Source organism: Neolamprologus multifasciatus, chromosome 18 (assembly GCF_963576455.1).
Source record: "Neolamprologus multifasciatus chromosome 18, fNeoMul1.2, whole genome shotgun sequence".
Classification (NCBI taxonomy): Eukaryota; Metazoa; Chordata; class Actinopteri; order Cichliformes; family Cichlidae; genus Neolamprologus; species Neolamprologus multifasciatus.
The window spans coordinates 33,651,682-33,678,441 of record NC_140456.1 but is presented as its reverse complement, the minus strand read 5'-3'; the positions used below and the strand labels follow the sequence as shown (position 1 = coordinate 33,678,441).

General features: G+C 41.8%; 1 protein-coding gene across 10 annotated transcripts in view; it reads right to left on the bottom strand.

Annotated features, from left to right (window-relative positions):
• dlgap1a (discs, large (Drosophila) homolog-associated protein 1a) overlaps nucleotides 1-26,760 on the bottom strand; it is a 196,148-nt gene that overhangs the window by 79,663 nt on the left and 89,725 nt on the right. For 7 of the 10 annotated variants that reach the window (XR_014870813.1, XM_085141096.1, XM_085141097.1 and 4 more), the window contains 4 exons: nucleotides 22,136-23,674; nucleotides 9,478-9,692; nucleotides 6,483-6,678; nucleotides 3,756-4,035 (listed from right to left, as the gene is read on the bottom strand). Coding sequence is in view for 9 of the 10 variants with exons in the window: in XM_085141096.1 (XP_084997222.1) it covers nucleotides 3,756-4,035; nucleotides 6,483-6,678; nucleotides 9,478-9,692; nucleotides 22,136-23,560 (2,116 nt within the window). In the remaining variant the exon portion in view is untranslated. The remainder of the gene's footprint in view (nucleotides 1-3,755; nucleotides 4,036-6,482; nucleotides 6,679-9,477; nucleotides 9,693-22,135; nucleotides 23,675-26,760) is intronic. The other 3 variants (XM_085141100.1, XM_085141101.1, XM_085141103.1) reach the window with 3 other exon arrangements.

Here is a 26,760-nt window from a genome sequence, read left to right as displayed (position 1 = left end):
TACCGAGGCTTCCGTTTGTGCTTCAGACCTGGGGCTGTGTGTTTTGTGTTCAGGTCTCCATATCCCGGATATGTGAAATAAGGATCATTTTTTAAAGTAAAAAGACCACTTTTGAGCCATGTCTTTCTTGGCCCTAAAGAATCCAAAAGAACCGTTTTTAGCAGCTGCAACACATTTATACAACCGGCTTATAAATTTGAATTAAAGAGTTCTTGATGAGAATCTGTAACTTTGCAGGAATCTGGCTTTTAAACTGGACTCAAACACGTTAAAACAGTTACTTACTTATCTTCTACTAAGGGTTGCAAATCACAAAGGTTTACTTGAAATTGATTCAAAGACCATTTCCACTTTTAACTTATTACATGTATCATTCTTTACACCCCTAAGAAGCTTCTGTACCCCTTCACAACTACCAAGATGATCATAATAAGCTTTTTCAAGAAAAGTTGCTCTAGCTATGTAAACAAATCATTATCAAACCATCAGTTTATTCAAGAAAATAAATGCTTGTTAAAATTTTACTTTAATTTTACTGAACAGCACACCGGTAGAAAAACCTAATTTAAAAACACTTGTTTATAAAAAAAAAAAAGTAAAAAAAAAAACAATGAGAAAACAATGAAAACCTCAGCATAGTAAGAAGGTTTTTATTAAAAAAACTTTTTAAATGTTTATTAACCTAAACTAAAACAAACTTCTAGTAAAGGTTTGTGTAAAAATTGTTGTACTTCTCCAAAAAATTAACCACATTTGTTCACTTCTATAATGTTAGGCTCGAAATCAAAAAGGGCGTGTACTATGTCTTTGGCCTCTCTCAACCTAAATATATGAACTTTGGCTGCTCGTCTCAGTTGACATGGATCTGGGAAAAATCCCTCCAATCCCAGAATTTCTAGGAAAGCTGTTATAAAATGTACTTACCAGAATCTTTTACATAAATGACCATAATAGTGGACAAAAACATTATTTTTCCAAAGAAAAAAAATAAGAATGGCATTTTTGTTGCAGATTTTGAATTATTTAATTAAATTTTTTGAATTATTGCATTAATAATATATCTATCTGTCAGTTCGATAAGCTCGGTTGGGAGTAGACTACCTGCCTCTTCTCAAGCATTAACATTCCCAGAAGTCTGCAGTTGCTTCTGTGGGTTCAGCGGTCTATACGTGGGGTTTTCAGATGCCCACATTTTCCCCAACTGAAGCCGTGTTTCAGGCCCAAAGATGCCTCCATGAACCCTGTATGCTGAAAATCAGGCTCTTGTTACAAGGGAGTATCATCGCCCCCACCAGCTTTTTAATATTGATCAGCAGCAGCCCCACGTAAATGCTTTGTCATTGATCAATGTTATGAACATCCCCTCTTTGAAATCAGAGGACTATTAATTTGTTTGTTTATTTGTGTTTTTGCAAAACACTTAAGAATTACATGGAACAATGCCGAATAATTATTTAATGAAATTTAGTGACAGTAGGGGGAAGGGCGCTAATGCTGGAAGTGAAACTAAACTCTCCGATCGCTGTCTTTTTTGGACTTTTTCATTTCCAAAAAAAACACAACAAACACACAGTGTGTAAACTGTTAGGACCTACTAGACCAGGGATCTCAACTCTGGGCCACTTCAGTGTAGTAGTACAAAAAACCCAAACAAACAAGAAAACAATCACAAACATTTCCAAAAATGTAGTATTTTGTTTGTTTGTTTGTTTTTATTTCAAATATTGTATAACAAGACAAAACCGCAAACATTGTTTTTGCCTTACTCTTAACTAACCGAAGTCTTTCATTGAACTACCAAACTGAAAACACATCGGTCCTCTCTTTCTACCCACACACGTGGCAGCACTTCTGCTATCATTTTGTTCGTATTTAACAAAGTACACAAAAGTGTACTTTGTACACAAAAGTGTACGTCTCACTCAACTAACACAGACAATCCCTCAGCATGTTTGTACTCTCTGCTCATGTTACCTTCATATTAAATCATGTTTTGCTTTTTAAAGAACTTATTTTATCATTTTTATTTATATAGCACTAAATCACAACAAAAGTCGCCTCAAGGCGCTTCATATTGTACAATAAACCCAACAACCATATGACCCCCTATATTTAGTTAAATTACCTTTTGAGTAATTAAGTTACTTTTCAGACACAGTAATTAGATAAGTATTTTAAATACAATATTGATTAAGAAAATAGTAATTAATTACTTTTTTAAAGTAACTAACCCAACACACCCTTCTACTAGAAGCTACAGTGAGGTTGACAAATAAAAGACCACAATAAAGCTACTAAGTTGTCTGCTTTGCCAGCATGTCACCCCACATAACTAACCACAACAACTTTAACCCTTTAAGACCGACCATAGAACCAAGTCCGCCAGAGCTTATATTATATTTTTACATGCTGTGGAGCCATTTTTGGGAGCATTTCAAGTTGATATACATCAATACAACCATTATATCCCAAATTTTAATAATATGTCTGCATTAAGTGCATAATAATTACATAAATTGCAGAAAAGTGCAATAAACTACAAAAAGTTTTTTAACATATTTTTCTAGTTAGAGAAATTTAAGAGGCTTATCCCTCAAAACTATAAATACAAAAAAGTTGCACAAAATAGTTTCCCACCACAGGAAATTTATTTTGAGTGTCTTCATAGTTTTATTTTTGAAATACACCAATTTTTATACACTGCAGGAAAAACGAAAATAAATATTATAATGCAAATTTGCAAAAAAGCAGCATATGCATCAAAATAAACTATTTCCAGCAGTGCAATATGAGTCCTAAGCATCCCAGAAACCACACAGAAAGTCATAAAGTCAAAGATAACTTTTAAAAACACCAGTATAGGCTCATGAGGCCCTGACGGTAAAAAAAACTACATTTCCGTAAAATGACGTCACTTCCGGTTTCGGGCAGGTAATGGCGGACATGCGATAGTTCGTGCTGACGTCTATTCCAACGTAGGAAGTGTTACAAACAGCTGATCGGATCGGCAAAGCGTGTTTCTGGAATATTATGTTTTTGTTGCTGCAAGTGCTTTTTATGCAGTTTTTGCAAAGCTATATGTGGAAGGAAACTGTGACCGAGGACAAGCTGATGGCATAAGATGTAAGTACAACTCCTCTGGTTTCATATGCAAAAAAAATTATTGCACTAGCTCACATGGTTGCAGAGCTACCGGGATTTAAAAATAGTTACGCAAAACAGAGCGTGCTGCTCTGACCGGTTTTAAAGGGTTAAAGACTGATTACAAAATAAATCCTATTAGCTATGTTTTTCTACCAGTCTTGAAATCAAAATCTTTTATATTTTTGTGATTTTTGAAACCCAAAAAAAACCAATAAGTAAATTGTGTGACACTTCCACAGCAATGCAGAACAATTTTCAACACTGCACAAAATTCCCTCTAGTTTCCTCCAAGCCAAGATTTTTGTGAAAATGGGAAAATATATTATCTTGGTCAAACAAAGGTCACTTCAGTGATGCACAAAGCTTCACCACAAGACACCACTGACCTTAAAGCAATTCTTCAGCATCCATTTTCCCTTTATGAGTGATATTTAGTCTTCAGCGGCGACTGAAGTGATTAAATTATATCACAACAGATTTCAACCAACAGTACAAACAGATTCACACTTTTTCATTAACATAAAGGCTCAAAGCCAAGAACTATAGGTTTTTCTCCCAGTGGTCCCTTGTATGAAACAAAAAACACATTCACAGAAACATCCATTCCCTACCTGTGCTGCTCTGGATGGTCCTGACGGTGGTTGCAGATGTACGTGGTGGGGAGGACGGTAACAGAAGCAGTGGTCTCCCTCCTTCTCCTTCCTCCTCCCCACAGCCCTGGTCGATCGCTCTTACATAGCTGTGGCTCCGCATCCGGAAGCATCCCGGCATAGGCAGCGTGTCCATGGTGTCCATGCTGTCCATGGCAGCCTCCATGGCCTGAGCCTGCATCTCACTGTACACCTGCTCACACACCTGCTCAATCTGCCCATTTACTTCCACCTCACTCAGCTGATGGAAATCAAATGGAGAAAAGGACAAACAGAGGGAATCATTTAGATTTTAGATTTAGAGGACAATGAGGAAACCTCATACAAATCAATTTCAAATCACTGAAACTGCTGAACAAAGTTTATTTGCTGCCATTTTTAAAAGGCAATCAGTAGAGCAGTTGCCATGGGTGCAGTGATTGATTGGATGTTTAACACCATTACTGTTTAACCATGTGAGATCTAAGTCATCACTTGTGATGAACCCAACCATAACCTAGTGTAAAGTCTTAAACTAGTTAATCACAAAAACCAAAATAACCATGTTAACCGATTTACATCAAAACTATAGCAATAAAAAAAAAATCTGTTTTCCTTTCCTCTAAAGGAAACATCTAACCTCTGGGAGGTTAGGTGTTTCCTTTCCTCTAAAAGAAACACCTAACCTCCCAGAGGTTAGGTGTTTCCTTTCCTCTAAAGGAAACATCTAACCTCTGGGAGGTTAGGTGTGGCTTTAGGACCTAATGATGACGGTGATCACCATTGCTTGTGGAGCAATGGGTCTTTTACCACATGCTACCACTGGGTAGGGAATCTTCCCACCATATGGTGCACTTGACATCCATGGCAAACAATACTCCTTCAAGGTTTAACGATGGGGCTCTAAAGAAAATTTAGGGTATTAGATGCTTAACGTGATATACAGTTTGTGAACTATGAGCATGACTCTTGGTGGGAAAGTTTGCTAACTTTCGTGAAGATGTGAACCAGAAGCAGAGGAGAGTTGCAGAACAGAAACAGCAGGCTGAAGTATGCTGAAAAGGAAACAATGGAAGCAACATGAAAGACATGTGTGTGTGCGCACGTGTGTGTGCAAGCATGTGTGCATCAACTGCAAGGGGAAATAAAACATGGATCATCTGCAGAACCCCTAGAGCTGTCGGGTACTTTTTCACACTCTCATTTCGAGTACTGCATTTGGGTCCTACTCCTGTCGGCCATATAGCCAGTCTTGACACCAAGTGCCTAATGATACAAAAACACAGATTCTTTGCTAAGTTTTCTGTTGTGTTTAGACAAAACATCAGTTCATCTCTTGGGTTAGGTGCCTTGTTTTGTTTGAACTATTTGACTATAAATGAGCGAAAAAGCAGACAATGTCCAATGATAAACATTAAAAGTAGGGGTGCAACGATACTCGTATCGATATTGAACCGTTCGATACAGTGCTTTCGGTTCGGTACGCATATGTATCGAACAATACAACATTTTTAATTCATTTTATCAACTTTTCTTCTGACGATGCTGTCTGTGTTGAGCGCTCAGTGGATCTGCGCTCGACAGTGCAGCCTAGGCGGAGTAGTCGAACGCAGATTCACTGAGCGCAGCGCAAGCTAGCAAGACAGAAGCTAAGCTCGTTGCAACATGACAAATTGAACCTCCCCACCCTCATTCAGATCTGGCGTTTGGAACTATTTTGGTCTTCATGTGACGTATGACCCTGAAGGTAAGCGCGTCATGGACTAAAGTAAAACAGTATGTCGGATGTGCCAGCAATGCTCAATTACATTGGTGGGAACTAGTGCGTTAGCGCAGTTAGCTCGTTAACGTGTTGGCCGTCCAGCCCCACGCACGGGGCGATCCGCGGTAGCTCGTTAACGGAGATTTGCCGTGTTGTGGCGTTAACGTCATTTCAGATTAACGCTGACAGCACTAGTGGGAACACAACGAATATGACTGCACATTTACTCCGACATCATCCTAGTGCAAAGACAAGTGGAAGCAGACAAAAACAACAAGCACGCATGCTACAAACTTTACCCGAGTCATTTAGACAGCCGTTAGCACATGATTCTCCTTATGGGGACCTGATATGTTTAATATGCTGCTGAGAATATAGCCCAGAAGAAGCGTATAGTATAGCTTTTATTTTGGAAAGAGACATTTCTCTGTAATAAACTCTCTTTTCCAAAGATGAGTGATTTCTCGATCAGATAGATTTATTTATTATTACTTTGTTGTTTCACCAACATTAAATTTAAAAACTGTACTTTTGAGTTAAAATATATATTTATAATTTTAATAAATGACAAATTAAAAAGGCATGAACATTTTTTTTGTATCAAAAAAATATCGAACCGTGACACCAAAGTATCGAACCAAACCGTGAATTTTGTGTATCGTTGCACCCCTAATTAAAAGATCTCCAGAAATCCTGAAGAACTATTGCTCAAGACAACTTTTGAACTATGAAAAGTCAGCCAGTGGAAAAATATGTCCACGTGTCCATAATGTTTCTGTAACAGCAACAGTGAGATTCTAGGAAACCGCAATGGTATACAGTAATGGAATTAGGATTTGTCAACCTTCAAAGATGCGTCTTTGATGGTTTGACATCAAAGCTGTTTGATGTGAAATGACTGAATAGGGTATACAGTACATATAAAGACAGCAGTGATGCCAACCAACCTGACTGATGGTGCTCATGGCTCTCATGTAGCTTTCATTGCGTGAGCGGTATTGGGGTGAGGACAGCAGTGATTTGGGGTCGAGGAGGGTTTTGGGGTCCAGGGTGTCCAGGCTTCTATTGATTGAAACCTCACTCACCGCACGCAGGTAACTGTGGCTCCTGATCTGCAGTTTGGGGGAGTGCTCAGCTGAAATCCTGCCAGAGGAAACACAGGTGTTATATACAATGTCTGACAAGCACATACCAATGGACACATAACAAACTTCTGTCTTTGGACACGTTTGGAGGCTTAACAAATCTTTCTGTTTTCTGCAAATAGAACTGAGCCTAAGGTACACATGTCAAGGTTAGGATAGGGGAGCATGTGAGACATATGTGGACCCTGCGACTGGAATGGAGACAGCAGGTCTGAGGGGAGTCGAGGTCAGGAGACCCCCAGCAAGAGGAGGCTCTCTTAGACATAACCATATGTGGCATCAGATGCGGAGAACCAACAGGTATAAATGTAAAGGTAGAGAAGCTGTGTCTTTGTCTGACTCTGTAGCATGGGAAAGATAAGACGTATGCGTGAATAAATATCTCAAACCACCTTGGAATAATCTTCATTGTCTAAACCAGCGGTCCCCAACCCCCGGGCCTCGGACCGGTCCATGAGTCGTTTGGTACCGGGCCGCGAGAGTTGAGGCTCAGGTGTGAAATGTACAGTTTTCAGGGTTTTTATTGGTTTTCAGCGTTATTTTGTTATCGTTTTGATCGTTAACTCGGTTTTCCTGGGTCTTTTCACGTGTGTTATGAATAAATCTTCTTTTTTCGGTACCGGTACTAGTTTTATTTTGTTGTATTTATCCGCGACACCTTAAAGGCCGGTCCATGAAAATATTGTTGGGCATAAACCGGTCCGTGGCGCAAAAAAGGTTGGAGACCGCTGCTCTAAACCACCATCATGCCACTCCCTTTAGTCGTGGCTTTGGCAGATGATCTGCCTCCATCTCACCCATCCCTAACATCCTCTTCTGTCAAACCAACCCTCTGCATGTCCTCCTTCACTGCATCCGTGAATCTGTGTAGTCTCTGTCTTTGACTCCTGCCTAGCAGCTCCATTTTCAGCATTTTTATCAACTATCCCTCCTCAGCATACTTTCAAACCATCACAGCCTAACTTTTCCTCGAAGCCAGTCACCCTAAGCTAATATTATGCAATTTATTTGCAATACAAAATGATGATGTAGTAGATTTCTTTAAGAAAAAATATTCAAAAAGTATCTTAAGCACTGTCATCACCTGTTTCATAATGTCTAATAAGCTTGACACAGTTGAGCATAATCACTACATGACAGAAACACAAGCTTCATCTCTCTCTTAATAAAAATAGTTTACATGTATGCCTGAATAAAAGCAAACAGGTGAGATGTTAGAACGCTTTTATTTTTATTTTAATAAACACTCTAAACTTACAATCGACAGCTGGGGTTTGGAAGAGCATTGAACTAATATTTAAAATATAATCTGATCACTTTTGGAGCCTTTATGATCTTCATATATGAACATGCTGTTTTTGGATTTGATGGAGAGCATTAACGAGCCGCTGGCTGCAAATAATCATGTGCAGTTTCACATGATTATTAACAAAGAAAACATATTACTGATGCAGAAACAGCTTTCTATACGAGATCACTGCAAAAAGTGCAGTGATGCAAATGTCCACCCTACTGTTACTTATTTTATATTAAGATTTAAAAATCTAGTTGGTGTTGATTTGGGGAGTAGCCTTCAGTAATATTAATAATCACACAGCAATAGTACATTCATGTAGTTGTAGTTTTTTGTATACTTTTTTGTATACTCCCAACACTAGAAGTAGAAGAAGTATACTGTATACGTGTATGTATGTTGTGTGTGTGTACACAAGGGCATCACAGTCCACTTGTGGATCTTACAGTATAGCTGTGTGAATAGCTGAGTGGGTGGGGAGGGGTACAGTCCATTTATCAATCTCATGGCTTGTGCAAAGAACCCTTCCAGCATCCTGGTGGTTCTGCAGCTGTTGCTCCTGTACCTCTGGCCAGATGGCAGGAGGGAGAACAAGCCATGAGCAAACCATGGTGCTCACTGGATAGTTTCAATGTTGGATCATTCTTTGTAAACCCTATCCCAGTAGTTTCTGAAATACTCAGGCCAGCCCATCTGGCAATAACAGACATGCCACGTTCACTTCACAGCTGTTTGCCAGTGGTGCGAGTTTCAGTCATTATGCAAATATGTTGTTTAAAAGGTTGGTGAAACCTGCAGTCAGCTGAGACAGAAGAAGTCACGTGGATGAGTGACAAGATGTTTCTCCCACTGAAAACGCTACGTCCAGATAAACAGAACCAACTTTTGTGGATTTCCTTACTTGGATGGTTGAGCATGCATCAAGACGCTTCGTATTTTGAGTTTTGTAAGTATTTTATTGGATTAAATGATGGGAACAGGTGTGCCCTTGTAGAGAAACAATTGTCTAGGAAATCACCATCACAAACTATAGACACATCTGGGGTATAAGCTGCTGTCCTTGAGGGGTGCAACCTGAACTCTACTTAAGAAACTCCTAAGCTGCTTAAAAATACTCCTCCCCACTCCTAACATTTTTTGTCTCTTTGTTTGTTTTACCTTATGCCAGGGGTGTCAAACTCCAGTCCTCGAGGGCAACCCCTAACTCTACTCAAGAGAATTTAAGTACTTGTAAGTGAATGGCTGAATTGCCACCTCAGCATGCAGTCAAGTCCTGTAGAGTTTTGCTAATGACCTACTATTTTTATTCAGGTGTGTCGCAGCCGGGACACACTTAAAAGTTTTAGCAGCTTTAGTTTGACACCTGTGCTTTCGAAGCAAGATGCTTTATCATTACCACAATTTGTTCTTAATTTTCAGGTGAAATTAGAAGATTTCTTGTTCTCACTAAGTGCAACTCTTACTAATGGATGCCATAAACCAATGAGGAACGGAGGGGCTTACTGTAGAGTGGTCATCTCAGTCAGTGATGGCTGTGTGGCTTTCAGGTAGCTGGCCCGCCGAGCTTGGATCTTGGGAGAGGGCTTGGGACTCCCATCAGAATCTCCGCTGTCATCCTCAGCCATGGCTTTCACATAGCTGCCGCTTCTCATCCTCCGACAGGGGATGTCATCTTCCTTCCCTAGAGGAGAGAAGCCGCTCCATTCATCCTGAGGTACCTGATGACCACACCACGAGGACAAAGAACAGTGTTAGGAGGATCTGCTCTGCTGCTGTTCAGGTCCCAGCCACTACACTGACTAACTAAACTGCCCTGATGGTACATGAAACCAATTAGAAATAAGCTAGCATGCAGAACAACATTTAATACAACAAAGACCAAAACATATTGACCAAAAACACAGTTGTACTACACTGATGGCTAGCATCTCTCTCTAACACACATCATCCATCCAGATTTCTCTCGCTGCAGTAGTACAGTCTGTTGGATAGTCAACATGGGACAATATGTGTAGAGACTGGTCTGACATTTGGCCAAACCACGCATCTGTCAACACAGACGTGTGCTAATGCATAATGCACAGAGTGCATATGTGCCTTTAAGTGCATGTGTGTTAGTATGTGCCTGACCTGAGGGCCTGCTTGCTCACTGAGAAGGAACTGTAACACAAAAAAATAACTGGGCAAAATATGCAAATTTACAAAAAATAAAGAATCTTTCTGAAGTTAAAATATTAACAATGGTTTGTAATATTGTTTTAAAAGTGCTGAGGGTGCAGTAGAACCTGACTGCATGCTGAGGTGGCAACCCCTAACCCTGTTCAAGTAAATTTAAATAAATGTAAGTGTTTGGAGAAATGTTCATCACTCATGAGCTGCTGTAACATGAGTCGGTCTTGCTAATGACCTACTCATTTTATTCAGCTGGGACACGCGTAAAAGTTTCAGGACACCGGCCCTCGGGGACTGGAGTTTGACACTCCTGGCCTAGCCTGTCGATACAAGTCCTTTTGTCCTTATTTAAGGCTACGTCCACACGTACCCGGGTATTTTTGAAAACGCAGATTTTTCTATGCGTTTGCACCTTTCATCCACACGTAAACGGCGTTTTTGGTCACTGAAAACGGAGATTTTTAAAAACTCCGGCCAGGGTGGATATTTTTGAAAACTCCGTTTACGTGTGGACGAGAAAAACGGAGAAAACGGAGAAAACGCAGCGTCAAAGATGTGCGCCTTTTTTGACGTCACACTGTGCGCCACGTTATTGTTTCGGTGAAATGAATTTCTACAATACTGTTACTGTTAATTGTCTCTGCAGTGTTTAAATGCTTACATATACACACACAGTTACTGTCCCTCCACACATACGACTCGGTTCTGCTTCTATGCCCCAGCTTTGTTTACTTTTTCCCACCGAGGCTTCTAGACTTCTGATTGGCCAACATTTCTGCATGGTTAGGAATATAGCGCCACCTGCTGCTTTGGCATGTTCCTAGCAGCGTTTTCCTTCATTTCTGCCTTTACGTGTGGACGGGATTATTTTTTAAAACGAAAACGGAAAATCTCCGTTTTCAAAAATACCCGTGTACGTGTGGACGTAGCCTAATACTCAGTCTCACATACAACTCAACATAAACTATTTTCTTTGCCTTTGTTACCTCTTTCCTAGACTTTCAGTACTCCTTTGTACTTTCTTCAGCTTCCTTAATATCCCACGTTTTCTTTGCTAACCTCTTCCTTTGAATACTTTCTTGCACTTCCTCATTCCTCCACTAAATCTCCTTGTCCTCATTCTTCTGTCCAGAGGATGTACGAAACAGACTTCCCCGACCTGTTTAGTTTCTGATAACTCTTCCCTACCACCCAGAGTCTGTCTCAACTCCTCCCTGAACTCTGTGAAACATTCTTCTTTCTTTGACTTCCACCATTTCATCCTTGATTCTACTTTCTTCCTCTTCGTGATGTCCAAAGTCATCCTAAAGTCATCCTAAAGTCTACCATCTGATGTTGCATACCTGCATTCTCCCCTGACACCACCTTGCAGTCTCCTAACTCTTGCAGCTGTAATTTACCTTCGTGCACCACCCTCTGTTCATCCCTCTTCTGTAAGTGTTCACCACAGTCATCTCCACAATATTTGCAAAATCCATCTGTCCCTAGCATCTCTCTTATTAACACTATACCTTCCAAACACCTCAGACCTCTATTCATTTAACTACATTAACTGGGTTACATTGTAACTACTTCATTTTAACAAGTTTATTGGAATCTGCTCCAATTACCACTCTCTCTGCCCTTGGGACTCTCTCGACTACTCTCTACCACTTCATTCATTCAACCTTAGTCTTTAGTCAACAGTAGGACAGTTTCCACCAGCACATTGTTGGCCAACAACACCGGAGGTGGTCATTATTAACCTGGGCCTGAACTGATAATAACACTATGTTAAGGAAAGATATCGCTCCAAAATGTCACAGGCAAAGTGAATAACATCGATTGTTGCATTAAAATGCGATGACATCTGAAGTAGGGGTGTGCAGACTAGAGATGGACCGATCCAATATTAAGTATCGGTATCGGTCCGATACTGACGTAAATTACTGGATCGGATATCGGAGAGAAATAAAAAATGTAATCCGATCCATTAAATATCAAAAAAGCACCTCACAAAACTTGCGACACGGCGTAACTCGGCTCATAACCGTAGCACGTGGGAGCAGTGTGGTCACGTGATAGAGCTGCTGTGTGTATTTGTAGCGTCACTACCAAATCGGCATTTCATCTCCGAGGAAGTTTTCCCAGAGAGAAGTAAAGCAAGTGTGTAAGTTCATCTCTGAATGTTTGTAAAGCTTAACAACCGATATATGGAGCGACTGCCTCTCTCTCTCTCTCTCTCCTGCTGCTGCTTCAATCATGAAACTGATCAATGATCAGCTGATCGGCTTTTCTGTTGTGAGTCCGTCTCTCTTCTTTGTTTATTGCTCACTTCGCACCAGAAAGAGGAAACCAGCAACTGAACAACAGCAGCACGTTTAAGCTTGATAATCTGTTGTTAGAATTTATTTAATATTACTTTGATTAAAAAGCACACTATATCGGATTCATATCGGTATCGGCAGATATCCAAATTTATGATATCGTTATCGGTATCGGACATAAAAAAGTGGTATTGTGCCATCTCTAGAGCAGACCCAGCATACCTCTACATTGCACAAGCGCCTGCTGTATCAAGGAAATGTGCACATGACTTAGAGTTCAAAGCACTGACCTGGTGACACCCACCAACGTCCCTGTGCCAGAGGTCAGAGGACATCCAGAATGTGTGCCCCAAATGTGGTCAACAAATCTTTTGGTGGCGCAAGCGGGAGCTACACAATATTAGGTAGGTGGTGTTAATATTATGGCTGGCCAGTGTAGATGTAGTATGGCGCTGCATGAAACTTGTGTTTACCACCTTCACATTTAAGACCAGAGTGTGAGAATTTGAAAGACAATAACAGAGACAGACAGCAGGAGAAATGTAGTGCTACTCTGACTAATTATATATGAATCACACAGGGAAAGAGGCTGAACAGATCTGCTGAGCTAAATCTCTCTCTCTCTCTGTATGTGCGTGACGTCAAAGACACACAAATGAGCAGTTTGGCTAAAAAAAGAGAATGCGAGGAAAGAACCAGCTGCAGTCAGCAGCAGCAGTGCTTCTCACCCACGCACAGACTTCACTTCCAGTGCAGCTCAACACTCATTCTGCTGTAATGGCTGAGGAATGGTGAATTGCTGCAGTTTATAGTTTAGACTGCGCTTAATGCAGATGCTGCTTGTCAGAAATGCGATGCGTCTCTAAGCATTTGCAATGAAATCACTAACATAATAATGAATAAAGAAGTCCCTGTTCATGTGATTCCATGACTCAATATGTACTGCGTGTCCTAAGCATCGACTGTGGGGTTTTTTTTACTGCGAAATGTAGACTGTTTCCTTGGCAACACTGTTTTGATAGATTAAGACAGCAGTATTAGAAATAACAGGTACTGTAACAGTGCAAGCAGCACCCAAGCTGAACAGAACATACAGCCAAGAGGAATGGAGACAGCTTTAATGTGCTCTTTGACACAGCTAACTGAGCAGCTCTGATAAGCTGTTTGTAGCTGATACTTAACAGCAAGACGTTGCATGTAAGACAAACGTAGCTTTTCCTCAGTTTCCCAGTCATGCTAATCTTTTGTCTTTGTATCTAGTTTGGTTTTGACTTGATTCGGCTTGTCTACGCTCATGAAGCACATTTGTAATCTTCCTTATGTGAAAGTATTGTAGCTGTGCACGAATATTAAATTCAAGCTGACTTAGTCTAAAGTTCAAACAGGAGTTCCTGAATCCCACTCATTATCTGTGAAATCTAGCTCAGCGGGAAAGGTCACACGTGTGGACTAGGTCTGGGTATTGCACTACACAAAATTATATTTTTTAAAAGACACAAGCAGAACTTTCATGAAAACTGCTCCCCTTTCTAACAAACCTATAGGAAGATGGTGCACTGAGGTCATGTACTGTTTAAAGTGCATCGCCCACAGCACTGGAGAGCGGCCCTTATTATGAATAGAAGAGATGAACAATGAGCTCAGGGAGGCTGACAATAGCCAAGTGATCATTGCTAAAGCATATAGTTAGGGCTGGACCAGGTGACCCTGAATCCTCCCTTAGTTATGCTGCAATAGACGTAGGCTGCCAGGGGATTCCCATGATGCATTGAGTTTTTCCTTTCCAGTCACCTTTCTCGCTCACTATGTATTAACAGACCTCTCTGTATTGAATCATATCTGTTATTAACCTCTGTCTCTCTTCCACAGCATGTCTTTATCCTGTCTTCCTTCTCTCACCCCAACCAATCACAGCAGATGGCCCCGCCCCTCCCTGAGCCTGGTTCTGTCGGAGGTTTCTTCCTGTTAAAAGGGAGTTTTTCCTTCCCACTGTCGCCAAAATGCTGCTCATAGGAGGTCATATGATTGTTGGGTTTTTCTCTGTATCTATGAAGCGCCTTGAGGCAACTTTTGTTGTGATTTGGCGCTATATAAATAAAATTGAATTGAATTGAAATTGAATCAGCAGTAGCTCAACAATGAAGGTGATTTTTAGCCCATTTCCACAGGTTAAATTAGTAGCATCATTTCATTCGGATTCATAATGAATTAAATCTGCCTCTCTAGAATTTCATGTTGTATTTCCACAAATATTGACACTTGCAACAAACACGTGTCTAGCCGTGTACAAGCTTGCAATTTTGTGTTGGATCCATTTGTGGGCATCCATCGTCATTATCAATTTGGAAAATAGGAGAATATTTCTAATTGTTGTATTGGGGTTTTTTTGTTGTTTTTTTATTAGACCATAATGTGATCATGCTGGGAACATAAAAAAAAATAAAGCGCCATAAACATCTTATAATTGAGTACAGTTTTAGCTGTTATTCATCCAGGTATGCTACCTAATTATGGTCAGCTAAGTCTTTCATTGTTGCATGTCGATGAGTAAACTAAGCTGGAAATGAGAAATAAACTCCCACTGTTTGTGTTCCTCACATACATGTGCTCGTATTTTATTTATTTCTTTTCTCCACACTCCATAAAGCACAATGTGGCTTTATGGAGTGTGGATAGTGCTACACTAATGGCTAGACGTGACCCTCCACAGCAGGGTGTGGTTTGTGGTTCAGCTGCAGGGGAGGGGTGGAACAGTGGGTTCTGGGGACAGTGCCAGGGAAGGCTGGCTGGCACAGCTGTTATCCATCACACTATCTATGCCTTCTCTATTTCGGTAGTTGCCAGGGCTCAGAGAAGGGAGCTGTATGGTGTGTATAAGCTGGAGAGGGCAGCTGCAAAGCTGCGTGTGCTTCATTGTAAATAAAAATCACTGACATCAAACTCCAAAGCATTGGGTCCTTCTTGCTACAGTTGTGCCGAAACCCAGCTCAGTATGATGGATCAGCAGCCAGTCCGGGCAGTGGAGGCATTGGCACAGATGGTGGGAGAGTTGGCAGTGATGCACCAGGAGCCGGAGGTTGTGCTGAATAAACTGCGGGACCAGTGACAGACATTAGATGCAGCTGCTGTCAGGCGAGGCCCAGGTGGCCACCCTCAGCCTCTCCACCCAGGCAAGGGCCTCTTTTGGGAACATCCGGGGTTGGGAGACAGGCCCCTCACCTACGCCGGGCGGCTGCACGATGCCACAGACTGCAGGCTGCAGCCTAGCCCCATGCTGAGAGAGGTGTGACTGCTGGATGTGGTAGTGCATGAACAGTTCGTGAAGGGGCTCTCAGCAGAGCGGAGTGGGTCGGCTATCACTGGCCAGTGAGCCTTGAAACTGCTGTGACCCTAGCTGAAGATCACCTGGTGGTGCAGCTGGGGCAGTCCCGAGAGTAGCTGTGGCCAGTGGAAGTCGACCAGTCCCACCCCCGAGGAAAAGATTTCATGACAGGACACATTTGCCAGGATTGCCCAGTAATGGAGGTGGGACAGATGTTCCTTCTGACACCGTCCTCCGGTCCCAAGAGACAGACTGCGTACTGGTAAGGTGCCAAGGGAGTATATGCCAGGCCTTGGTGGCCTTGTGGTCCACCAAACCCTAGTTAGTCCAGGGGCATTACTGGAGGCAGAGTGGGTGGTGGTTAGGTGTGTGCATGTGGACATTCATAAATATCCCATGGGACCGGTTGAAATTATGTCAGGCACAACACATAGACTGAAGGCTGTAGTTAGCTCAAGCCTGATGCACCCTTTGAATTTTGGAACAGATGGGATCGAGTTCAGTAGGTTAATGGGGCAGTGCGAATGTGGCCAGTAGGGACATGCAGGGTCTGTTGCTGTGCTCAGCAGTGATGTGAGGTCATCGCTGACTCTGGGGAGGAGGAAACAGCGGGGCCTCATGGGAGACCCCACCAGTTCTGATAATTCCCTGGAGGATTTCCCAATGGAGCGGTCTTGTGACGCTATTGCGATGACCATCTCAAACAGGCCTAGAAAGCAGATGTTGCTGCATTGCAACAGCATTTTGCAGATGTGTTCTAGCCCCTACAAGTCTCGTAGAGCACCCTATTAAAGTTTGACGCCTACCCAATGCCCCAGGTCGATGAGCTCCTGGACCAGTTAGCACTGCTCGCCTTTACACAACACTAGATTCAACTGTGGGATAATGACAGATTCCCTTGTCTCCACAGTCCAAGGAAAAGATGACCTTCTCTACTCTGTATGATTTGTATCAATTCATCACACTTGTTCGGCTTGTTTGGAGCCCCAGCCACTTTCCAGCACTTCATGGACTGGGTGCAGCATCCACACAGTGCATATGCTGGTGCCTATCTGGGTGATTTGATCATCATCAGCCATCTTACTTTTACATTTTTGGGTTGTTTTTTTTTGCTCATGTACTGTCTCTAAATGATTTATTTCATATGGATTTTTAAAGGGACATGCAATTGTGATTTCATTATGTCATATAATGACAATAAAGCTATTCTATTCTATTCTATTCTATTCATCCACTGTGACACCTGAGTGGAGCATATGCAGTGGGTGGCTGTGGTCCTGGAGTCCCTCAGGCAGATGGGGCTTACAGTCAACCTGAAGACAAGTGCAGTTGGATGGAGGGAGGTACAGCATCTGGGGTACCAGTTGGAGAAAATCCAGTGGGTGGCTGACTCCGTTCGTTATTACCTCCTGGTCTGCCCTTTGAGCAGTGGGTTCACCTGTTATTCATCACACTAACTACACCTTACCTATTTCAGTAGCTGCCGGGCCTGGAGGAGAGAGCTGTGTGGTGCATGTAGATTAAAGACCAGAAAGCATTGCAAATAGAAATGAATGTCATCAAACTGCTAAGCATCAGGTCCTTCTTGCTACAGCCTCCTCTGCCACCCAACAATACTGGTTATCTATAGTCCTACCGGGGGATGATAGGACCATCCTGACTACGGAGCTGATTGGCCAGTCCTTATTCAAGGTCTGTTCCTGTTGATAAAAGTGAGCCAGCACACAAAGCTATGTGGAATATCTACACCTAGACAATTGCATCTAATGTAATAATGCTGCAATACTTCAAAATGCACCTCTGTTTAGCCTGCTGATGTTTCACTATTTTCTTTCCTACTAATCTTCGAGTTGATTAATCAGAAATGAATGGCATGTGTCCACAGTGGGTTTGGCTATGAGCTGACCTCTATCTTTGCATAATGGTTTTAAAACGGTGATTTGTCTCCACATTTGTCTCCTCAGCTTGGGTCATGATTGTTCCTCTAGAGAACTAAGATACATTGTGTTGCCAGGAATTATTCACTGGTTTCTTGAAAAGGTAATGGGCAATTTCTGAAAACCTCACAAATGATTACAAATCTAGAAAGCTCTAAAGATAAAGTTTGTGATTGTGGGGTTTAGTATCGTATTTAGCAGTGTGAATGCTCACAACTTGGTTGGTAATTCTGTCAGACTGTATAATGCAGCTGCAAAGAGCTTGCATCGACACACACACAAACACAAACACACTTGCAGATTACACCACATTGCAAAAACAGAATAACACATAAACACAAGCAGGTACTGGGGAGGTTATTTAACTATCAGTTACACAGTGGAACGTTGAAGTGGGTCTACTTCTGCATACCTTATTTGTCATATTAAGCAGTGGCAGTCAGACCTTTTACTGATGTTGAGATGGAATTACTGAGACAGGCATAACACAGTCACCTGAGGTTTTACAGGTCACTCATCGCTGTCCCTTTGAATTACAAAAAGCAGCCCAGTGCCAATCACATCAACATTTTAGATTTTTCGTTGTCAAACAATGTATATGGTTAGGGTTAGCCTAACCCTACATTTACTTAGCCATATGCCGGGTAGCTAAATTCAACTCATGTTGCACTCTGACATTTAGTCTGTGCAGATGGAAATTGTAATAGGCATATTTCTGTTAACACTGGTGGGCACTGTGTCCAGTGTTTTAATGCCAGGTATGAAATGCCTTGCATGCTCAACCATCCAAGTAAGGAAATCCCAAAAAGTTGATTCTGTTCATCTGGACGTAGCGTTTTGTGGGAGAAACGTTTCGTCACTCAGCCAGGTGACTTCTTCAGTCTCAGCTGACTGCAGGTTTCCAACCTTATAAACTGTACATTTGCACAATGACTAAAACTAGCACCACTGAATGAAACGTCTTGATGCATGCTCAATCATCCAGGTAAGTAAATCTCCTAAGGTTGATTCTGTTCATCTGGACGTAGCGTTTTTGAGACGTACAAGCTTTAGGCAGTCCTTGCCAAAGTGGGTTAAAATGTCTAAAACGTCTTTGGCCAACCCACTTTGGCAAGGACTGCCTAAAGCTTGTACGTCTCAAAAACGCTACGTCCAGATGAACAGAATCAACTTTTGGAGATTTACTTACCTGGATGATTGAGCATGCATCAAGACTATTCAGTTATCATAGTTTGCCTCTCGAGCTTTTTGTTAGCAATATTCATATGTAATTGGGGTGGCTGTAGCTCAGGTGGCAGAGCAGGTCAGCCACTAATCAGAAGGTCAGTGGTTCGATCCCAGGCTGCCTCCTAGCTGCATGCCAGATACTAACCCCATGTTTGCCTACTGGTGGTGGTCAGAGGGCCCGGTGGCGCCAGTGTCCGGCAGCCTCGCCTCTGTCAGTGCGCCCCAGGTGGCTACAATGTAGCTGCCATCACCAGTGTGTGAATGTGAGTGTGAATGGGTGAATGACTGAATGTAGTGTAAAGCGCTTTGGGGTCCTTAAGGACTAGAAAAGCGCTTTACAAATGCAGGCCATTTACAATAACATGCCCTTAAGCCAAATTTTTACACTATAAGCTGTGGGCTGTGAGTATTTGAATGCTTCAAAAAAAGATTGCTGTCTGGCTAACTAACATTTTGATATGCACGTTATGCTTACGATCACAACTTTGGAGGTCCCAATCATGCAGCAACAGGATTAATTAATGACTAGGCTCGTGTTGTGGTTAGATCATCTTTTGTCTGTTTCTGATGTCTTCATCCTGCCATAAGATGTCATTTGTTCTGCTCGTCAACATGAAATGAAATGAAGGCGCAAATAGCTAATGATATCCAACTTAACGCTGAACAGCATATAGAAAAGTCATCTGCAACATTGTTTTCTGGCCATTGTGGGTCTTTGATGTAGACGTGTCTGTAGACAGGTACACTGAATGCTATGTTTGGTTATCACTTGAATATCCCAGTTCATACACTTTGGAGAATGACTGCCACCAAGAAATATGAGTACACAACCAGTATAGTAAAAATTATCTGAAATATGATCGTATATTCGATGCAAATAATAAAAAGTGACAATTGCACCAAACCAAGTGCCTCTTGGATGGTGTCAGATTTTCCAGCAGCATAAATCCTGCTACATGTTTTTTTAGAATTTACTGTATATATCAAGTAATTACATTAAAACATTTTCTTGCAGCACCATTAGGCAACTGCCAGACACTTCTACTCCCTGTGTGGCGTTAAATACCTCCCCAATACTTAGTTTAACACGACACTTCAAATAACAGCAAAATTAATTTATTCATCCAACAAAAAAATATTGAGAAAGTCAGGGTAACTGGTAGCGAGGCAGGAAGGGAAACACTACTAAATTAAAAACTCTACAAACAGGAAAGGATGTTGTTCTTCATGAGTTCATGTCATTACCTAGCATTCAGAGAGTAAGGCTGCTATTGGCTCTGCACTTACTTCTCTCTTCAACGCAAAAGGAGGATAGAGGAGGAAGAGGAGAAGGAAGAGGGAGGCTCTCCAAACCAAGAGGAAGTAAAGGAAGTAGAGGTGGGTTGGTGGGTGGCAAGAAGGTAGGTGGAAGCGTGGGAGTGGGTTGGGTGAGTGGAGGAAAGGCAGAGAGGGAAGTGGTAGAGAAGAGGAGTAGGTGGCAGTGGGGTTCTTGGGAGACAAGAGTAGTAGACTGGTGGTAGGGAGTAATGTTCCCTCTAAGGCTCTGGACACACTAGAACAAATCCATATCACCTGACTCTGAGTACATCTGTTACCAGTGAGTGTGGGATTTTTCTTAATGTTGTTTAACAGATTGTTTTAAGTGCTCCTATCATGTGCAAAGATAACCAGGCCCAAACCCAAATTAAGACTGCTAATGAAGTACTAAAGCAGTAACCTGCGGTTGGTTTGTCTTTGGTGGTGTTCCCTATCTTCACATACACATGTGTGCTCTTGATTTTCTTTTAATGAACATTTTCCTGAAGTAAACTTTCTAAAGAATCGTGTTATGTTGTATGTTGCTGTCCCGGTCTACAACCCATGTTTGATAGAATAATGGTTGGGACAAAAAATAAACATTAATGCCAGAGTACTTTTTGTCTTTTTACCAGTAGATCTTTACAGCTTTCAGCCTGATTTTGAAATCCTTGTTGCTTCTTCATTGGTTTGCTTGTTTATTTACTTTTAAAGCCCAGCATGTAAATGGGTGGTGTTGGTTGTAGCTTTTAGGGGGGGGTTTCTAGCTTCCACTTGTTATTGCTTTCAATGTGAAAGAAGCAAGTAACTATAGCTCTTATGTGTCCTGAACTTATCAGTATGCAGTTACTACTACTTACCACTACTTGCATTTCTGTGCAAACACTCATGAAGTCAGAGTTCTCAATTTACAAATAATATGTTCTAAAACACCTAATCGTATTTGTAAGAAATCAGTTTTAATTCAATAAAATGATTTAATTATTTGTATTTAAGTCATTGAGTTAAAAGAAGAAAATACCAGGGTTATCTAAATATAATAGTATAAGTGGTATAAATATAATATTGTTTTATATTGTCAAAAGGTTCTCAGAGTTGTAAACTGATGAATGTGGCGAAGCCTTCATTATTCTAGTGTGCCATCAGTTATAGTCAGTGATATTCAGTAGTACTTTCCAGTCATGTAAATTTGCAGTTTTCACTCCAACCAAACACCAAACAACATAGGAACATACAAACTCTTAAAGCACCTAGGCAATCACTTACTAAACCCTGTCTCCTAAATTGAAACATATTTCATCCTGGGTCATGTTTCTTGCTAACCTGCATGAAAGGCCCTTGCTGAAGTCCTCCATCACTGCCGTCTATTCATCATTTCGTGATGACTGGGTTTCCCATGGTAGGAGCATTCTTAAACTGTCCAGAAATATCTGTCATTAAATCTATTTCCCAGTTTATTTAAGTTAGTTTCAGTCTTTGATCACTCTACTGCTCTCCCACTTTTGAAATAATCAGTCATACAGCGCCTGATTGACAGACACATATTATGATAATTAATTACATTATTTATTATTAAGTTAGATATCTAAGAGAAGTCTTTATGACTTGTGTGTTAATCTTTCTTTCAAGTCTTTGTAGTGATTTTTCTCAAAAGGGCTGCCGAGTGCCCAGTTGTTTTGGCATTGATAGAGCAAAAACCCGTCACATATCTGCTAAACTCAAAACAAACTTAAGGACTCCACTTGGTTTGCCCTTGTCTACCTGGAACTGTAGGACTGGACACCACTGACTTAGAGGAAGCATTGATGGAAAAAAGTAAGTTGTGGAGAAAAGGGAATCAACAGAGGGGGGAGAAGGTGAATTGACTGGATTTGGATGGGGGTTGGGGAGGAATTATTTACCTGTAAGAAATGGCAAGCGCGCTCCTGCTGCTGACTGCCCTTAGATTTGACTAGAGCTCTATCTAGGTTTAGGTTACCGGATCCTGCGCTGGCTCGTGGCTGGTTGTGGCTGCTGTTGTTGGTGTAGACCTCTCGGGCCCTGCTCACCGTTAGGCTTGATGACCATGGCCCTTTCTTCACAAGGGGCCCGTCCACAAGACCCACTGGAAGCAAGGAGCCACTTCCTCCACCGATACCGCCACCGCTGTTATTGCTGCTACCACTAATCGGCACACATGCTGTCGACGCTGCATACTTCACATCGTTGTTGCTCCGGGAGGCTTTGAGTGCAGAATGGTGGTGTGTGTGGCCATGGTGTGCGTGGGTGTGTGTGTGCTCGTTTAGTGTGCCGTAAGGGTCCATCATGAAGTACTGCTGGGACTGCGAGGAGGAGAGACTGGGGAGGGGAGTCTGGGGGAACTTGTCTGGGTTGTTGCCGGGATACCGGCTTATTGTCATGGCAATAGGCGAGGGGGAAATGGAGGGGGAGGGTGAGGGTGGAGGTTGGTGGTGGTGAGGGTGGTAGAGACACAGCTCCCGTTCCAGGTTGTCATCTGAGCTCCAGTATCCAGAGCCTGGAGCAGATGCTGAGCCGTGGAGCTGGTGGTGGTGGTGGTGGTGGCTTCGATGCTTGGGCTCTGCTGATCTACAGCGCTCACGGCTCTTACTGCGTTTCCGGTGGCGCACTCCCACTGGTGGAGCTTCACCTTCTGGGCTGGCCCTGGAGCCACCACCACCACCTCCTCCACCGCCACCACCACCACCATTAACACTCCCATTATTGGCCCCCTTGGAGGACTGTGTGTGGTGTGGCCCTTCCAATGAATGTGACTTGGTGAAGAGTTTCTGGACTGAGTGGACAAGATGGCGAATTCTCCCTGGACTGTCATTGTTGTTGTTGGCCCCCATCCCCCCACTGTGGGCCTGCACCCCTCGTTTGTATTGCAATGTATGGTAGCCATCTCTGGAAAATGATGGCTGACGTTCAAACGGGTCCACAAAGTTTGCTGGTACCCGAGTGGGTGTTTTACCCCCATAGCCTCCTCCACCTCCTCCTCCTCCACCACCTCCTCCTCCTCCTCCTCCTACATATGGTACCATGGCCATACACTCATCCTTTACCTCAGGATGGTGAGATGAGGAGGTAGAGTGGCACCTCCTGGGGAAGGTTCCATATGGGACGATGCTGTTGCTGTCAGAGGGGTATGAGGTACGCTGAGCATTGTAGTAGGGCAGCTCAGCTGGATGTGGCATGGGAATGGGCACAGGCATGTCCATCTGACTGATCAAATATGGCTTGCGGTCAACATGGTGACCCAGTGGATCATATGATGGTTCATAGGAGACCACATGATGGTGACCCCGGCTACTGGACAGGCCTTTCATAACGGGGAAAGATGGGTGAATGGAAAGAAGAAGGATATGGATGAGAAATGCCAGGTAGGCCTGTGATCACAGAAGGGCTGCAGAAGACTGTCCCTGAGCAGAGAGCTACAGACTCTGGAAGAAAGGGAGAGAAGAAGCAACAAAAGATCAGTTAATAACCAGTTAAGCCACCAGGGGCTTTCTGAGCTTCCTGCTCAAAAAAGACATGCCCAAAATGAGTGGAGTCTTTCTCTGCAATTACAAACTCTATGTAAACAATCTTGGTATCAAAACAAAGTTAACATTTGTGAGATTTCATCAGAGGTGTAAATACTACAACAGATGTTACTGTGTCAACAGTGAACAGCGGAGGAAAACGCTCAGCTAAGCGGCTTTCTGCTTTAGCACATATGGAAAGTTATGCATATTTGTGGTCTTCTTTGCCACTGGTTCAATGAACTTTGGTCGGAGCGTGGTGAAACTTGCAGATTTCGAATCCGTGAGATCTCTGGTTGCTAACTAGGCAACGTTTATCCGGTTACACGAAGTCGAGTGAGTTCTTACCTCCATTGCTTGTGTTTAGTGAACTTTTGCGAAATTGTGTAACTGCTCTTTAGCGTTTGGTCATTGTAGAAATGGTTTATATGAGCTTTTAGCTGAGATTCTGAGGTTTCTGTGGATACCACACAGGTCGATATTTGCATAAAAGACCCGACGGAGGGTTAAACTGCAGTTCATCCCCTTTGCTCCCCGATGGCCTTGGGGCTCAACAAGAAATCCAACATAAATTATTGCTGTTTAAGCCACCAGAACTCATAAGTCCCTGTTGGACGTACACATTTTAAGGGTTTTCAAAAAGATACTTTGAGCTAAAATTAATCACGTTTAAAGTGCGTCTAATTTTTATAGCAAACTCTCAAAGCTTTATATGTACAGAGTTTGCATATATAAAATTACTGATAGAAAAGGTGAGGGCTGAGTTCACCTTAATACACCTTACTATAGCTTATTAAACCTACCCTTTTTATGTACAACATATTGTAAATGTCAACAGTTTCAGACAGTTCTAAACTTTACCAGCAGACAGACCAAAAATAAGAAAAAAAAGACAAAACTAATTTTTCATGAACAATGATAATTATACTTTATGTTTGGAAGAAGACTGTTTTTGTTGAAGTCAAGTAAGTTTAAGTTTTGTAGCGAGACGGTGGGCTCATAATAATCCAGTCCATTTATAATTGTTGTAAATTTCCTCTGTACCATATAAGCTGTATCTGTGGGGGTTTTATGTTTGTTAGTTTCTTGTTAATTTTGTAATTCTGTTTCTCTATAATGCCACAGAGTAGGTTATATATGGGACCAGGGACCAACATTGTATATATAAATAACTATTTAGATTAAACATCTCTTTGGTTCTGGACATTTTTGCTTTTACACCTGTTTACATTGAGCCTTCCAACATAATATATATTCAATTACCACACAGAAATTTGGTTTCATACACTGAATATCATTCATCATAATTTTGACTTCATTTTTTTTATTTCCCTGTTACTTTATTTTGCTGTAATGTAGTGATATTTGATTTACATCAAACCATTCAATTCCCGATCCACTGCATTTAGAAACCATTTGAACTTTTTCCAGAGCAATATACAGTTTAGGGTCCAAAATCCTTGGTGTTTGGAAGAAGAAACACTACGTGCATCATGGGAAATCCCCAGCAGCCTGTGCCTATTGCAGCGCAAATAAAGGAGAATGCAGGGTTACCTGATCCTGCCACTGTTACTTTTCTGTTTTAGAACCTTATAAGTCAGCGGTCTCCAACCTTTTTTGCGCCACGGACCGGTTTATGCCCGAGAATATTTAAGGTGTCGCGGATAAATACAACAAAATAAAACTAGTACCGGTACCGAAAAAAAGAAGATTTATTCATAACACACGTGAAAAGACCCAGGAAAACCGAGTTAACGTTAAAACGATAACAAAATAACGCTGAAAACCGATAAAACCCCTGAAAACTATACATTTCACACCTGAGCCTCAACTCTCGCGGCCCGGTACCAAACGACTCACGGACCGGTACCGGTCCGAGGCCCGGGGGTTGGGGACCGCTGTTATAAAGTACATTTTTCTTTTTACATATGTCCTCTTTTCAATTGTGATCCATGACTTATCCACACATGACTGTTTCCTTCTGAGTTTTCTTACTGGACAGATTTTTTCCTCTTTTTTTTTTTTCATCTTGAGACATTGTTAATGAGGACAACAAAGCCCCATAGACTTTTTCAGGATCATCATTAATATAAACAGGTTACAGGTTTATTTCATTAGATCTGTCTTATGATGGTTTCTGGTGTTCTGTGTCATATGACTTTACAGATACACTGGGGTAATAATTATTTGATCATCTGCTGAATTTGTAAGGTTGCTCACTTTCAAAGGAATTATATTTTTTATGGACAGAGACAAAATATCAACAACACAAAAACACCACATTACATAAAAGCTGTAAACTGATTTATGTTAATCTTGACTGTGAGGATGGTGGTCCTTGGGTCTCTTCCTCCAAACACAACAGGTTGAGTTTCTCCCAAGCCTTCTTTGAATCATTTTGATGTTCAGAGATGTTACCAATGGTGTTCTTGGTGACTGTGATCCCAACTGCCAACCTCCTGTGTAGTTTTGGGTTGATGTGCCGCCTTCATCCTCACCCCATGAGGCAAAATCTCCCTGGAGCTTCAAAATGAGGGTGATTGATGTCATTTTATATTTCTTCCGTTTCTGAATAATCGGAATTATACCACCAGCATCTCAAACCACTGATGCAAAGCAAGGTACATCCATGTTTCCAAGTTGTTTACACTAGATTCTCACTGCATGATCCAAATGTTGCAGAAATCAATAGACACCAGACCAGACAAGATTTGTTTGTTTTTTTGTTTTTTTCCTGTCTATACAATCCACATAGATCCACATTTTCAGATGAAAGTATTCCTTTTTTGACGAAAGCATTCCAAGATGTTAAGACAAACAGCCAAGTCATCTATTAATTGGAGGTTTGGTGGTTCTGTCCCCGTCTGATCCAGTCTGCATGCCAAACAGGGCAAGACACTAAGCCTAAGTTGCTCTCCGATGCATCCATTGGAGTATAAATGTGTGTGAATCTTAGATAGAAAGCACTTACATAGAAAGAGCATAGAAAAAAGTGCTGGTTTGAA